The following is a 16,375-nucleotide window of genomic DNA, read 5'->3' as shown; positions in this document are numbered from 1 at the left end:
GTGCTAGTGGCGTGCTAGTGGTGGTGCTAGTGGTGGTGCTAGTGGCGTGCTAGTGGTGGTGCTAGTGGCGTGCTAGTGGCGTGCTAGTGGCGTGCTAGTGGTGGTGCTAGTGGTGGTGCTAGTGGCGTGCTAGTGGTGGTGCTAGTGGCGTGCTAGTTGTGGTGCTAGTGGCGTGCTAGTGGTGGTGCTAGTGGTGGTGCTAGTGGCGTGCTAGTGGTGGTGCTAGTGGCGTGCTAGTGGCGTGCTAGTGGCGTGCTAGTGGTGGTGCTAGTGGCGTGCTAGTAGTGGTGCTAGTGGTGGTGCTAGTGGTGGTGCTAGTGGCGTGCTAGTGGTGGTGCTAGTGGCGTGCTAGTGGTGGTGCTAGTGGCGTGCTAGTGGTGGTGCTAGTGGCGTGCTAGTGGTGGTGCTAGTGGTGTGCTAGTGGTGGTGCTAGTGGTGGTGCTAGTGGTGGTGCTAGTGGCGTGCTAGTAGTGGTGCTAGTGGCGTGCTAGTGGTGGTGCTAGTGGTGTGCTAGTAGTGGTGCTAGTGGCGTGCTAGTGGTGGTGCTAGTGGTGGTGCTAGTGGTGGTGCTAGTGGTGGTGCTAGTGGCGTGCTAGTGGTGGTGCTAGTGGCGTGCTAGTGGCGTGCTAGTGGCGTGCTAGTGGTGGTGCTAGTGGTGGTGCTAGTGGTGGTGCTAGTGGTGGTGCTAGTGGCGTGCTAGTGGTGGTGCTAGTGGCGTGCTAGTGGTGGTGCTAGTGGCGTGCTAGTGGCGTGCTAGTGGTGGTGCTAGTGGTGGTGCTAGTAGTGGTGCTAGTGGCGTGCTAGTGGTGGTGCTAGTGGCGTGCTAGTGGTGGTGCTAGTGGTGGTGCTAGTGGTGGTGCTAGTGGTGGTGCTAGTGGTGGTGCTAGTGGCGTGCTAGTGGTGGTGCTAGTGGCGTGCTAGTGGCGTGCTAGTGGTGGTGCTAGTGGTGGTGCTAGTGGCGTGCTAGTGGTGGTGCTAGTGGCGTGCTAATGGCGTGCTAGTGGTGGTGCTAGTGGTGGTGCTAGTGGCGTGCTAGTGGTGGTGCTAGTGGCGTGCTAGTGGTGGTGCTAGTGGCGTGCTAATGGCGTGCTAGTGGTGGTGCTAGTGGTGGTGCTAGTGGTGGTGCTAGTGGTGGTGCTAGTGGCGTGCTAGTGGTGGTGCTAGTGGCGTGCTAATGGCGTGCTAGTGGTGGTGCTAGTGGCGTGCTAATGGCGTGCTAGTGGTGGTGCTAGTGGTGGTGCTAGTGGCGTGCTAATGGCGTGCTAATGGCGTGCTAGTGGTGGTGCTAGTGGTGGTGCTAGTGGCGTGCTAGTGGTGGTGCTAGTGGTGGTGCTAGTGGCGTGCTAATGGCGTGCTAGTGGCGTGCTAGTGGTGGTGCTAGTGGCGTGCTAGTAGTGGTGCTAGTGGCGTGCTGGTGGTGGTGCTAGTGGCGTGCTAGTGGTGGTGCTAGTGGCGTGCTAATGGCGTGCTAGTGGTGGTGCTAGTGGCGTGCTAATGGCGTGCTAGTGGTGGTGCTAGTGGCGTGCTAGTGGTGGTGCTAGTGGCGTGCTAATGGCGTGCTAATGGCGTGCTAGTGGTGGTGCTAGTGGTGGTGCTAGTGGCGTGCTAGTGGTGGTGCTAGTGGCGTGCTAATGGCGTGCTAGTGGCGTGCTAGTGGTGGTGCTAGTGGCGTGCTAGTAGTGGTGCTAGTGGCGTGCTAGTGGTGGTGCTAGTGGCGTGCTAGTGGTGGTGCTAGTGGCGTGCTAGTGGTGGTGCTAGTGGCGTGCTAATGGCGTGCTAATGGCGTGCTAGTGGCGGGAGGCGAAAGCGGCAAAGGTTTTAGTTGTGAGCTTGATAGTTTTACACTGACAGAAACGCACGAAATCGATCAACATGATCATGGCCAGTACCCACGCTGCAGCATTCTGGTCAACTGCAAAACATACAATGTCTTCCTTGGGTAGACCAGACAGGAGAGCATCACAGTCATCAAGCCTGTTTGTAGTCAAAGCACGGATGAGTCTCTCTGTATCATACTTCAGAGATCACACCGTAACCTAGAGAGATACTAAATGTTACCAGGTTACAGTGTACTTCAGAGATCACACCGTAACCTAGAGAGATACTAAATGTTACCAGGTTACAGTGTACTTCAGAGATCACACCGTAACCTAGAGAGATACTAAATGTTACCAGGTTACAGTGTACTTCAGAGATCACACCGTAACCTAGAGAGATACTAAATGTTACTAGGTTACAGTATACTTCCCAGATCTCCATACAAAAACAGAGTCTGAGAGTAATATCCAATATCTGTGGACTAATGTTGCTCCTCAAGCCACACATGAGTTCCACAGCTCCTTTCAGCCATCTAACACTCTTGGTTTTCTCTCTCTGTCTCAGTGTTGAGAGGATCAAGGTTCTCCTGGACTCCATTACAGCCATCTACCACCAGTTTAAGAAGGACAAGGCTGAGAGACGTCTGCCGTACAACGAGGAACAAATACACAAATTTGACAAGTAGGTCCGTCTTTTCTGTCCCGCTGACCAGGTTTACATCCTTTTTACGTGAGTAAAGTACATGTGGGATAGAACATGTCCTGACAGGCCTGATGGAAACAGGATAGAACATGTCCTGACAGGCCTGATGGAAACATGTCCTGACAGGCCTGATGGAAACAGGATAGAACATGTCCTGACAGGCCTGATGGAAACAGGATAGAACATGTCCTGACAGGCCTGATGGAAACATGTCCTGACAGGCCTGATGGAAACACGTCCTGACAGGCCTGATGGAAACATGTCCTGACAGGCCTGATGGAAACAGGATAGAACATGTCCTGACAGGCCTGATGGAAACAGGATAGAACATGTCCTGACAGGCCTGATGGAAACATGTCCTGACAGGCCTGATGGAAACAGGATAGAACATGTCCTGACAGGCCTGATGGAAACAGGATAGAACATGTCCTGACAGGCCTGATGGAAACAGGATAGAACATGTCCTGACAGGCCTGATGGAAACAGGATAGAACATGTCCTGACAGGCCTGATGGAAACAGGATAGAACATGTCCTGACAGGCCTGATGGAAACAGGATAGAACATGTCCTGACAGGCCTGATGGAAACATGTCCTGACAGGCCTGATGGAAACAGGATAGAACATGTCCTGACAGGCCTGATGGAAACAGGATAGAACATGTCCTGACAGGCCTGATGGAAACAGGATAGAACATGTCCTGACAGGCCTGATGGAAACAGGATAGAACATGTCCTGACAGGCCTGATGGAAACATGTCCTGACAGGCCTGATGGAAACAGGATAGAACATGTCCTGACAGGCCTGATGGAAACAGGATAGAACATGTCCTGACAGGCCTGATGGAAACAGGATAGAACATGTCCTGACAGGCCTGATGGAAACATGTCCTGACAGGCCTGATGGAAACAGGATAGAACATGTCCTGACAGGCCTGATGGAAACAGGATAGAACATGTCCTGACAGGCCTGATGGAAACAGGATAGAACATGTCCTGACAGGCCTGATGGAAACATGTCCTGACAGGCCTGATGGAAACAGGATAGAACATGTCCTGACAGGCCTGATGGAAACAGGATAGAACATGTCCTGACAGGCCTGATGGAAACATGTCCTGACAGGCCTGATGGAAACAGGATAGAACATGTCCTGACAGGCCTGATGGAAACAGCACATTTTGCCAGTAACAATTTTTTTTACTGTAGGACAGATATACTGTTGGACAGATATACTGTAGGACAGATATACTGTAGGACAGATATACTGTAGGACAGATATACTGTAGGAATAAGGGTGGTGGAGATGCACAGTGATTCTGATTCTGGTGACCTGATGATCCATGATGACAGATCTGCTCCTCAACCCCAACATTAGTCCTCTATCCATGATGACAGATCTGCTCCTCAACCCCAACATCAGTCCTCATCTATCCATGATGACAGATCTGCTCCTCAACCCCAACATTAGTCCTCTATCCATGATGACAGATCTGCTCCTCAACCCCAACATTAGTCCTCCTCTATCCATGATGACAGATATGCTCCTCAACCCCAACATTAGTCCTCTATCCATGATGACAGATCTGCTCCTCAACCCCAACATTAGTCCTCTATCCATGATGACAGATCTGATCCTCAACCCCAACATTAGTCCTCCTCTATCCATGATGACAGATCTGCTCCTCAACCCCAACATTAGTCCTCTATCCATGATGACAGATCTGCTCCTCAACCCCAACATTAGTCCTCCTCTATCCATGATGACAGATCTGCTCCTCAACCCCAACGTCAGTCCTCTATCCATGATGACAGATCTGCTCCTCAACCCCAACATTAGTCCTCCTCTATCCATGATGACAGATCTGCTCCTCAACCCCAACATCAGTCCTCTATCCATGATGACAGATCTGCTCCTCAACCCCAACATTAGTCCTCCTCTATCCATGATGACAGATCTGCTCCTCAACCCCAACATTAGTCCTCATCTATCCATGATGACAGATCTGCTCCTCAACCCCAACATTAGTCCTCCTCTATCCATGATGACAGATCTGCTCCTCAACCCCAACATTAGTCCTCTATCCATGATGACAGATCTGCTCCTCAACCCCAACATTAGTCCTCCTCTATCCATGATGACAGATCTGCTCCTCAACCCCAACATCAGTCCTCATCTATCCATGATGACAGATCTGATCCTCAACCCCAACATTAGTCCTCCTCTATCCATGATGACAGATCTGCTCCTCAACCCCAACATTAGTCCTCTATCCATGATGACAGATCTGCTCCTCAACCCCAACATCAGTCCTCATCTATCCATGATGACAGATCTGCTCCTCAACCCCAACATTAGTCCTCTATCCATGATGACAGATCTGCTCCTCAACCCCAACATTAGTCCTCCTCTATCCATGATGACAGATATGCTCCTCAAGCCCAACATTAGTCCTCTATCAATGATGACAGATCTGCTCCTCAACCCCAACATTAGTCCTCTATCCATGATGACAGATCTGATCCTCAACCCCAACATTAGTCCTCCTCTATCCATGATGACAGATCTGCTCCTCAACCCCAACATTAGTCCTCTATCCATGATGACAGATCTGCTCCTCAACCCCAACATTAGTCCTCCTCTATCCATGATGACAGATCTGCTCCTCAACCCCAACATCAGTTCTCTATCCATGATGACAGATCTGCTCCTCAACCCCAACATTAGTCCTCCTCTATCCATGATGACAGATATGCTCCTCAACCCCAACATTAGTCCTCTATCCATGATGACAGATCTGCTCCTCAACCCCAACATTAGTCCTCTATCCATGATGACAGATCTGATCCTCAACCCCAACATTAGTCCTCCTCTATCCATGATGACAGATCTGCTCCTCAACCCCAACATTAGTCCTCTATCCATGATGACAGATCTGCTCCTCAACCCCAACATTAGTCCTCCTCTATCCATGATGACAGATCTGCTCCTCAACCCCAACATCAGTCTTCTATCCATGATGACAGATCTGCTCCTCAACCCCAACATTAGTCCTCCTCTATCCATGATGACAGATCTGCTCCTCAACCCCAACATCAGTCCTCTATCCATGATGACAGATCTGCTCCTCAACCCCAACATTAGTCCTCCTCTATCCATGATGACAGATCTGCTCCTCAACCCCAACATTAGTCCTCATCTATCCATGATGACAGATCTGCTCCTCAACCCCAACATTAGTCCTCCTCTATCCATGATGACAGATCTGCTCCTCAACCCCAACATTAGTCCTCTATCCATGATGACAGATCTGCTCCTCAACCCCAACATTAGTCCTCCTCTATCCATGATGACAGATCTGCTCCTCAACCCCAACATTAGTCCTCCTCTATCCATGATGACAGATCTGCTCCTCAACCCCAACATTAGTCCTCCTCTATCCATGATGACAGATCTGCTCCTCAACCCCAACATCAGTCCTCATCTATCCATGATGACAGATCTGATCCTCAACCCCAACATTAGTCCTCCTCTATCCATGATGACAGATCTGCTCCTCAACCCCAACATTAGTCCTCTATCCATGATGACAGATCTGCTCCTCAACCCCAACATTAGTCCTCTATCCATGATGACAGATCTGATCCTCAACCCCAACATTAGTCCTCCTCTATCCATGATGACAGATCTGCTCCTCAACCCCAACATTAGTCCTCTATCCATGATGACAGATCTGCTCCTCAACCCCAACATTAGTCCTCCTCTATCCATGATGACAGATCTGCTCCTCAACCCCAACATCAGTCCTCTATCCATGACAGATCTGCTCCTCAACCCCAACATTAGTCCTCCTCTATCCATGATGACAGATCTGCTCCTCAACCCCAACATTAGTCCTCCTCTATCCATGATGACAGATCTGCTCCTCAACCCCAACATTAGTCCTCATCTATCCATGATGACAGATCTGCTCCTCAACCCCAACATTAGTCCTCCTCTATCCATGATGACAGATCTGCTCCTCAACCCCAACATTAGTCCTCATCTATCCATGATGACAGATCTGCTCCTCAACCCCAACATTAGTCCTCCTCTATCCATGATGGCAGATCTGCTCCTCAACCCCAACATTAGTCCTCCTCTATCCATGATGACAGATCTGCTCCTCAACCCCAACATTAGTCCTCCTCTATCCATGATGACAGATCTGCTCCTCAACCCCAACATTAGTCCTCCTCTATCCATGATGACAGATCTGCTCCTCAACCCCAACATTAAACCTCCTCTATCCTCAATTCCCCAATTCCACAGACAGTGTTTATCTTCTGGTTACAGTATAGTAATAATATAATTTTCCTCTAACAGACAGAAGCTGGTGTTCCATGCCACCAAGGCCAGGTCTCTGTTTACAGAGGAGTGTGCCATGAAGTACCGCCTCTTCATCTCTAAGAGCGAGGAGTGGATGAGGTAAGTGTCCCGTAATTGAAGGATGATATCAAATGATGTCAGTGTGTTCTGTAGATGAAGGATGATATCAGATGAGGTCAGTGTGTTCTGTAGATGAAGGTATCAGATGAGGTCAGTGTGTTCTGTAGATGAAGGTGTCAGTGTGTTCTGTAGATGAAGGTATCAGATGAGGTCAGTGTGTTCTGTAGATGAAGGTATCAGATGAGGTCAGTGTGTTCTTTAGATGAAGGTATCAGATGAGGTCAGTGTGTCCTGTAGATGAAAGATGATATCAGATGAGGTCAGTGTGTTCTGTAGATGAAGGAATGTATCAGATGAGGTCAGTCTGTCTTGTAAAGGAAGGTATCAGATGAGGTCAGTCTGCCTTGTAAAGGAAGATATCAGATGAGTTCAGTGTGTTCTGTAGATGAAAGAAGGTATCAGATGAGGTCAGTGTGTTCTGTAGATGAAGGAAGGTATCAGATGAGGTCAGTGTTTCTTGTAAAGGAAGGTATTAGATGAGGTCAGTGTTTCTTGTAAAGGAAGGTATCAAATGAGGTCAGTGTTTCTTGTAAAGGAAGGTATCAGATGAGGTCAGTGTTTCTTGTAAAGGAAGGTATCAAATGAGGTCAGTGTTTCTTGTAAAGGAAGGTATCAGATGAGGTCAGTGTTTCTTGTAAAGGAAGGTATCAGATGAGGTCAGTGTTTCTTGTAAAGGAAGGTATCAAATGAGGTCAGTGTTTCTTGTAAAGGAAGGTATCAGATGAGGTCAGTGTGTCTTGTAAAGGAAAGTATCAGATGAGGCCAGTCTGTCTTGTAAAGGAAGGTATCAGATGAGGACAGTGTTCTGTAGATGAGGTAAGGTATCAGATGAGGTCAGTGTGTTCTGTAGATGAAGGTATCAGATGAGGTCAGTGTGTTCTGTAGATGAAGGTATCAGATGAGGTCAGTGTGTTCTTTAGATTAAGGTATCAGATGAGGTCAGTGTGTTCTGTAGATGAAGGAAGATATCAGATGAGGTCAGTGTGTTCTGTAGATGAAGGTATCAGATGAGGTCAGTGTGTTCTGTAGATGAAGGTATCAGATGAGGTCAGTGTGTTCTGTAGATGAAGGTATCAGATGAGGTCAGTGTGTTCTGTAGATGAAGGTATCAGATGAGGTCAGTGTGTTCTGTAGATGAAGGTATCAGATGAGGTCAGTGTGTTCTTTAGATGAAGGTATCAGATGAGGTCAGTGTGTCCTGTAGATGAAAGATGATATCAGATGAGGTCAGTGTGTTCTGTAGATGAAGGAATGTATCAGATGAGGTCAGTCTGTCTTGTAAAGGAAGGTATCAGATGAGGTCAGTCTGCCTTGTAAAGGAAGATATCAGATGAGTTCAGTGTGTTCTGTAGATGAAAGAAGGTATCAGATGAGGTCAGTGTGTTCTGTAGATGAAGGAAGGTATCAGATGAGGTCAGTGTTTCTTGTAAAGGAAAGTATTAGATGAGGTCAGTGTTTCTTGTAAAGGAAGGTATCAAATGAGGTCAGTGTTTCTTGTAAAGGAAGGTATCAAATGAGGTCAGTGTTTCTTGTAAAGGAAGGTATCAGATGAGGTCAGTGTTTCTTGTAAAGGAAGGTATCAAATGAGGTCAGTGTTTCTTGTAAAGGAAGGTATCAGATGAGGTCAGTGTTTCTTGTAAAGGAAGGTATCAAATGAGGTCAGTGTTTCTTGTAAAGGAAGGTATCAGATGAGGTCAGTGTGTCTTGTAAAGGAAAGTATCAGATGAGGCCAGTCTGTCTTGTAAAGGAAGGTATCAGATGAGGACAGTGTTCTGTAGATGAGGTAAGGTATCAGATGAGGTCAGTGTGTTCTGTAGATGAAGGTATCAGATGAGGTCAGTGTGTTCTGTAGATGAGGTAAGGTATCAGATGAGGTCAGTGTGTTCTTTAGATTAAGGTATCAGATGAGGTCAGTGTGTTCTGTAGATTAAGGTATCAGATGAGGTCAGTGTGTTCTGTAGATTAAGGTATCAGATGAGGTCAGTGTGTTCTGTAGATGAAGGAAGATATTAGATGAGGTCTGTGTGTTCTGTAGATGAAGGAAGATATTAGATGAGGTCTGTGTGTTCTGTAAATGAAGGAATGCATCAGCCTGCTGGAAATGGAAAGATCACATGAGCAGCATGTTGACAGTATGTACTCAAGGCTGCCTCAAAGCAACCCTGTATGTCTGACTGTTCTGATAACTACCTCCCTGCTGCTAAGCAACCCTGTATGTCTGACTGTTCTGATAACTACCTCCCTGCTGCTCAGCAACCCTGTATGTCTAACTGTTCTGATAACTAACTCCCTGCTGCTAAGCAAACCTGTATGTCTGACGATTCTGATAACTAACTCCCTGCTGCTAAGCAACCCTGTTTGTCTGACTGTTCTGATAACTAACTCCCTGCTGCTAAGCAACCCTGTATATCTGACAACTAACTCCCTGTGTGTGTGTGTGTGTGTGTGTGTGTGTGTGTGTGTGTGTGTGTGTGTGTGTGTGTGTGTGGAAGGTGTGCAGGAAGGTGTGTGTGCGCGGTGTGTGTGCGCGGTGTATCAATAGTGTGTTTATCTCCCCTGTACAGGAAGGTGCATCATGTGAGGAAGCAGCTGATTGGTCTAACCAGCCAATTCAACAGCGTGGAGAAAGAAGTTTCCATGGTGATGGAGAGAGTTATTAAGGTCTGAACACACACACACACACACACACACACACACACACACACACACACACCACACACACACCACACACACACACACACACACACACACACACACACACTTACTAAACACTGAAGTAAACAGGAGGTTTCCTCCACTAAGTTGAGGGATGGTGCAGGGGGAGGGATGAGAGAGGAGGGGATGAGGGGAGGGATAGAGAGGAAATAGAGAGGAGGGGATTAGGGGGAGGGAATAGAGAGGAGGGATGAGGGGGAGGGAATAGAGAGGAGGGGGGGATGAGGGAGAGGGAATAGAGAGGAGGGGATGAGGGGGAGGGAAGAGAGAGGGAATAGAGAGGAGGGGATGAGGAGAGGGAATAGAGATGAGGGAAGAGGGGATGAGGGAGAGGGAATAGAGAGGAGGGGATGAGGAAGAGGGAATAGAGAGGAGGGGATGAGGGAGGAGGGAATAGAGAGGAGGGGATGAGGGGAGGGAATAGAGAGGAGGGGATGAGGGGGAGGGAATAGAGAGGAGGGGATGAGGGAGGAGGGAATAGAGAGGAGGGGATGAGGGAGAGGGAATAGAGAGGAGGGGATGAGGGGAGGGAAGAGAGAGGAGGGGATGAGGGGGAGGGAATAGAGAGGAGGGGATGAGGGAGAGGGAATAGAGAGGAGGGGATGAGGGAGAGGGAAGAGAGAGCAGGGGATGAGAGAGAGGGAATAGAGAGGAGGGGATGAGAGAGAGGGAAGAGAGAGCAGGGGATGAGGGGGAGAGAGCCCGTTGTTTTATGTTAGTCTGTGGGAGCAGGTTTGGATTCCCTTAATTATAGACTGGTGTGACTATAGTACGGATTGATTGAAGATCAATTCAAATCTCCCATCATATTTAAGCCAATACGACAATGTCGATTCAACTTTGGAGGTCCACAACACACTCCCTGCCCTTCGTTCGGGCTGTTCGGCCGTCCCCGAGAACCACATCAGATTTTAATATGGTCGTTACCGTTAGGAAAAAAATACAATTTCTTGCCCTGACCTAGCTCAATATCTAGGAGTGGGATAACACCCAGACCCTGACCTAGCTCAATATCTAGGAGTGGGATAACACCCAGACCCTGACCTAGCTCAATATCTAGGAGTGGGATCAGACCCTGACCTAGCTCAATATCTAGGAGTGGGATAACACCCAGACCCTGACCTAGCTCAATATCTAGGAGTGGGATAACACCCAGACCCTGACCTAGCTCAATATCTAGGAGTGGGATAACACCCAGACCCTGACCTAGCTCAATATCTAGGAGTGGGATAACACTCAGACCCTGACCTAGCTCAATATCTAGGAGTGGGATCAGACCCTGACCTAGCTCAATATCTAGGAGTGGGATAACACCCAGACCCTGACCTAGCTCAATATCTAGGAGTGGGATCACACCCAGACCCTGACCTAGCTCAATATCTAGGAGTGGGATAACACCCAGACCCTGACCTAGCTCAATATCTAGGAGTGGGATAACACCCAGACCCTGACCTAGCTCAATATCCAGGAGTGGGATAACACCCAGACCCTGACCTAGCTCAATATCTAGGAGTGGGATCAGACCCTGACCTAGCTCAATATCTAGGAGTGGGATAACACCCAGACCCTGACCTAGCTCAATATCTAGGAGTGGGATAACACCCAGACCCTGACCTAGCTCAATATCTAGGAGTGGGATAACACCCAGACCCTGACCTAGCTCAATATCTAGGAGTGGGATAACACTCAGACCCTGACCTAGCTCAATATCTAGGAGTGGGATCAGACCCTGACCTAGCTCAATATCTAGGAGTGGGATAACACCCAGACCCTGACCTAGCTCAATATCTAGGAGTGGGATCACACCCAGACCCTGACCTAGCTCAATATATAGGAGTGGGATAACACCCAGACCCTGACCTAGCTCAATATCTAGGAGTGGGATAACACCCAGACCCTGACCTAGCTCAATATCTAGGAGTGGGATAACACCCAGACCCTGACCTAGCTCAATATCTAGGAGTGGGATAACACCCAGACCCTGACCTAGCTCAATATCTAGGAGTGGGATAACACCCAGACCCTGACCTAGCTCAATATCTAGGAGTGGGATAACACCCAGACCCTGACCTAGCTCAATATCTAGGAGTGGGATAACACCCAGACCCTGACCTAGCTCAATATCCAGGAGTGGGATAACACCCAGACCCTGACCTAGCTCAATATCTAGGAGTGGGATAACACCCAGACCCAGCTCAATATCTAGGAGTGGGATAACACCCAGACCCTGACCTAGCTCAATATCTAGGAGTGGGATAACACCCAGACCCTGACCTAGCTCAATATCTAGGAGTGGGATAACACCCAGACCCTGACCTAGCTCAATATCTAGGAGTGGGATAACACTCAGACCCTGACCTAGCTCAATATCTAGGAGTGGGATAACACTCAGACCCTGACCTAGCTCAATATCTAGGAGTGGGATAACACTCAGACCCTGACCTAGCTCTATATCTAGGAGTGGGATAACACCCTGACCCTGACCTAGCTCAATATCTAGGAGTGGGATAACACTCAGACCCTGACCTAGCTCAATATCTAGGAGTGGGATAACACCCAGACCCTGACCTAGCTCAATATCTAGGAGTGGGATAACACTCAGACCCTGACCTAGCTCAATATCTAGGAGTGGGATAACACTCAGACCCTGACCTAGCTCAATATCTAGGAGTGGGATAACACTCAGACCCTGACCTAGCTCAATATCTAGGAGTGGGATAACACCCAGACCCTGACCTAGCTCAATATCTAGGAGTGGGATAACACTCAGACCCTGACCTAGCTCAATATCTAGGAGTGGGATAACACTCAGACCCTGACCTAGCTCAATATCTAGGAGTGGGATAACACCCAGACCCTGACCTAGCTCAATATCTAGGAGTGGGATAACACTCAGACCCTGACCCAGCTCAATATCTAGGAGTGGGATCAGACCCTGACCTAGCTCAATATCTAGGAGTGGGATCAGACCCTGACCTAGCTCAATATCTAGGAGTGGGATAACACCCAGACCCTGACCTAGCTCAATATCTAGGAGTGGGATCAGACCCTGACCTAGCTCAATATCTAGGAGTGGGATAACACCCAGACCCTGACCTAGCTCAATATCTAGGAGTGGGATAACACCCAGACCCTGACCTAGCTCAATATCTAGGAGTGGGATAACACCCAGACCCTGACCTAGCTCAATATCTAGGAGTGGGATAACACCCAGACCCTGACCTAGCTCAATATCTAGGAGTGGGATAACACCCAGACCCTGACCTAGCTCAATATCTAGGAGTGGGATAACACCCAGACCCTGACCTAGCTCAATATCTAGGAGTGGGATAACACCCAGACCCTGACCTAGCTCAATATCTAGGAGTGGGATAACACCCAGACCCTGACCTAGCTCAATATCTAGGAGTGGGATAACACCCAGACCCTGACCTAGCTCAATATCTAGGAGTGGGATAACACCCAGACCCTGACCTAGCTCAATATCCAGGAGTGGGATAACACCCAGACCCTGACCTAGCTCAATATCTAGGAGTGGGATAACACCCAGACCCAGCTCAATATCTAGGAGTGGGATAACACCCAGACCCTGACCTAGCTCAATATCTAGGAGTGGGATAACACCCAGACCCTGACCTAGCTCAATATCTAGGAGTGGGATAACACCCAGACCCTGACCTAGCTCAATATCTAGGAGTGGGATAACACTCAGACCCTGACCTAGCTCAATATCTAGGAGTGGGATAACACTCAGACCCTGACCTAGCTCAATATCTAGGAGTGGGATAACACTCAGACCCTGACCTAGCTCTATATCTAGGAGTGGGATAACACCCTGACCCTGACCTAGCTCAATATCTAGGAGTGGGATAACACTCAGACCCTGACCTAGCTCAATATCTAGGAGTGGGATAACACCCAGACCCTGACCTAGCTCAATATCTAGGAGTGGGATAACACTCAGACCCTGACCTAGCTCAATATCTAGGAGTGGGATAACACTCAGACCCTGACCTAGCTCAATATCTAGGAGTGGGATAACACTCAGACCCTGACCTAGCTCAATATCTAGGAGTGGGATAACACCCAGACCCTGACCTAGCTCAATATCTAGGAGTGGGATAACACTCAGACCCTGACCTAGCTCAATATCTAGGAGTGGGATAACACTCAGACCCTGACCTAGCTCAATATCTAGGAGTGGGATAACACCCAGACCCTGACCTAGCTCAATATCTAGGAGTGGGATAACACTCAGACCCTGACCCAGCTCAATATCTAGGAGTGGGATCAGACCCTGACCTAGCTCAATATCTAGGAGTGGGATCAGACCCTGACCTAGCTCAATATCTAGGAGTGGGATAACACCCAGACCCTGACCTAGCTCAATATCTAGGAGTGGGATCAGACCCTGACCTAGCTCAATATCTAGGAGTGGGATAACACCCAGACCCTGACCTAGCTCAATATCTAGGAGTGGGATAACACCCAGACCCTGACCTAGCTCAATATCTAGGAGTGGGATAACACCCAGACCCTGACCTAGCTCAATATCTAGGAGTGGGATAACACCCAGACCCTGACCTAGCTCAATATCTAGGAGTGGGATCAGACCCTGACCCAGCTCAATATCTAGGAGTGGGATAACACTCAGACCCTGACCTAGCTCAATATCTAGGAGTGGGATCAGACCCTGACCCTGACCTAGCTCAATATCTAGGAGTGGGATAACACTCAGACCCTGACCTAGCTCAATATCTAGGAGTGGGATAACACCCAGACCCTGACCTAGCTCAATATCTAGGAGTGGGATCAGACCCTGACCCTGACCTAGCTCAATATCTAGGAGTGGGATAACACTCAGACCCTGACCTAGCTCAATATCTAGGAGTGGGATAACACCCAGACCCTGACCTAGCTCAATATCTAGGAGTGGGATAACACTCAGACCCTGACCTAGCTCAATATCTAGGAGTGGGATAACACCCAGACCCTGACCTAGCTCAATATCTAGGAGTGGGATAACACCCAGACCCTGACCCAGCTCAATATCTAGGAGTGGGATAACACCCTGACCTAGCTCAATATCTAGGAGTGGGATAACACCCAGACCCTGACCTAGCTCAATATCTAGGAGTGGGATAACACTCAGACCCTGACCTAGCTCAATATCTAGGAGTGGGATAACACTCAGACCCTGACCTAGCTCAATATCTAGGAGTGGGATAACACCCAGACCCTGACCTAGCTCAATATCTAGGAGTGGGATAACACTCAGACCCTGACCTAGCTCAATATCTAGGAGTGGGATAACACTCAGACCCTGACCTAGCTCAATATCTAGGAGTGGGATAACACCCAGACCCTGACCTAGCTCAATATCTAGGAGTGGGATAACACTCAGACCCTGACCCAGCTCAATATCTAGGAGTGGGATCAGACCCTGACCTAGCTCAATATCTAGGAGTGGGATCAGACCCTGACCTAGCTCAATATCTAGGAGTGGGATAACACCCAGACCCTGACCTAGCTCAATATCTAGGAGTGGGATCAGACCCTGACCTAGCTCAATATCTAGGAGTGGGATAACACCCAGACCCTGACCTAGCTCAATATCTAGGAGTGGGATAACACCCAGACCCTGACCTAGCTCAATATCTAGGAGTGGGATAACACCCAGACCCTGACCTAGCTCAATATCTAGGAGTGGGATAACACCCAGACCCTGACCTAGCTCAATATCTAGGAGTGGGATCAGACCCTGACCCAGCTCAATATCTAGGAGTGGGATAACACTCAGACCCTGACCTAGCTCAATATCTAGGAGTGGGATCAGACCCTGACCCTGACCTAGCTCAATATCTAGGAGTGGGATAACACTCAGACCCTGACCTAGCTCAATATCTAGGAGTGGGATAACACCCAGACCCTGACCTAGCTCAATATCTAGGAGTGGGATCAGACCCTGACCCTGACCTAGCTCAATATCTAGGAGTGGGATAACACTCAGACCCTGACCTAGCTCAATATCTAGGAGTGGGATAACACCCAGACCCTGACCTAGCTCAATATCTAGGAGTGGGATAACACTCAGACCCTGACCTAGCTCAATATCTAGGAGTGGGATAACACCCAGACCCTGACCTAGCTCAATATCTAGGAGTGGGATAACACCCAGACCCTGACCCAGCTCAATATCTAGGAGTGGGATAACACCCTGACCTAGCTCAATATCTAGGAGTGGGATAACACCCAGACCCTGACCTAGCTCAATATCTAGGAGTGGGATAACACTCAGACCCTGACCTAGCTCAATATCTAGGAGTGGGATAACACCCTGACCCAGCTCAATATCTAGGAGTGGGATAACACCCTGACCTAGCTCAATATCTAGGAGTGGGATAACACCCAGACCCTGACCTAGCTCAATATCTAGGAGTGGGATAACACTCAGACCCTGACCTAGCTCAATATCTAGGAGTGGGATAACACCCAGACCCTGACCTAGCTCAATATCTAGGAGTGGGATCAGACCCTGACCTAGCTCTATATCTAGGAGTGGGATAACACCCAGACCCTGACCTAGCTCAATATCTAGGAGTGGGATAACACTCAGACCCTGACCTAGCTCAATATCTAGGAGTGGGATCAGACC

At 48.8% G+C, this 16,375-nt stretch overlaps 1 protein-coding gene across 1 annotated transcript in view; it reads left to right on the top strand.

Annotated features, from left to right (window-relative positions):
• Positions 1-16,375, top strand: part of LOC109886895 (serine/threonine-protein kinase TBK1) — a 68,043-nt gene that overhangs the window by 39,454 nt on the left and 12,214 nt on the right. Inside the window, exons 15-17 of the mRNA XM_031815264.1 lie at positions 2,383-2,499; positions 6,883-6,984; positions 9,570-9,666. Coding sequence (XP_031671124.1) covers positions 2,383-2,499; positions 6,883-6,984; positions 9,570-9,666 — 316 coding nt within the window. The remainder of the gene's footprint in view (positions 1-2,382; positions 2,500-6,882; positions 6,985-9,569; positions 9,667-16,375) is intronic.

Source organism: Oncorhynchus kisutch, unplaced genomic scaffold (genome assembly GCF_002021735.2).
Source record: "Oncorhynchus kisutch isolate 150728-3 unplaced genomic scaffold, Okis_V2 Okis09a-Okis19a_hom, whole genome shotgun sequence".
Classification (NCBI taxonomy): domain Eukaryota; kingdom Metazoa; phylum Chordata; class Actinopteri; order Salmoniformes; family Salmonidae; genus Oncorhynchus; species Oncorhynchus kisutch.
The sequence above is the reverse complement of the archived record's forward strand: the minus strand, read 5'-3'. Positions and strand labels throughout refer to the sequence as shown.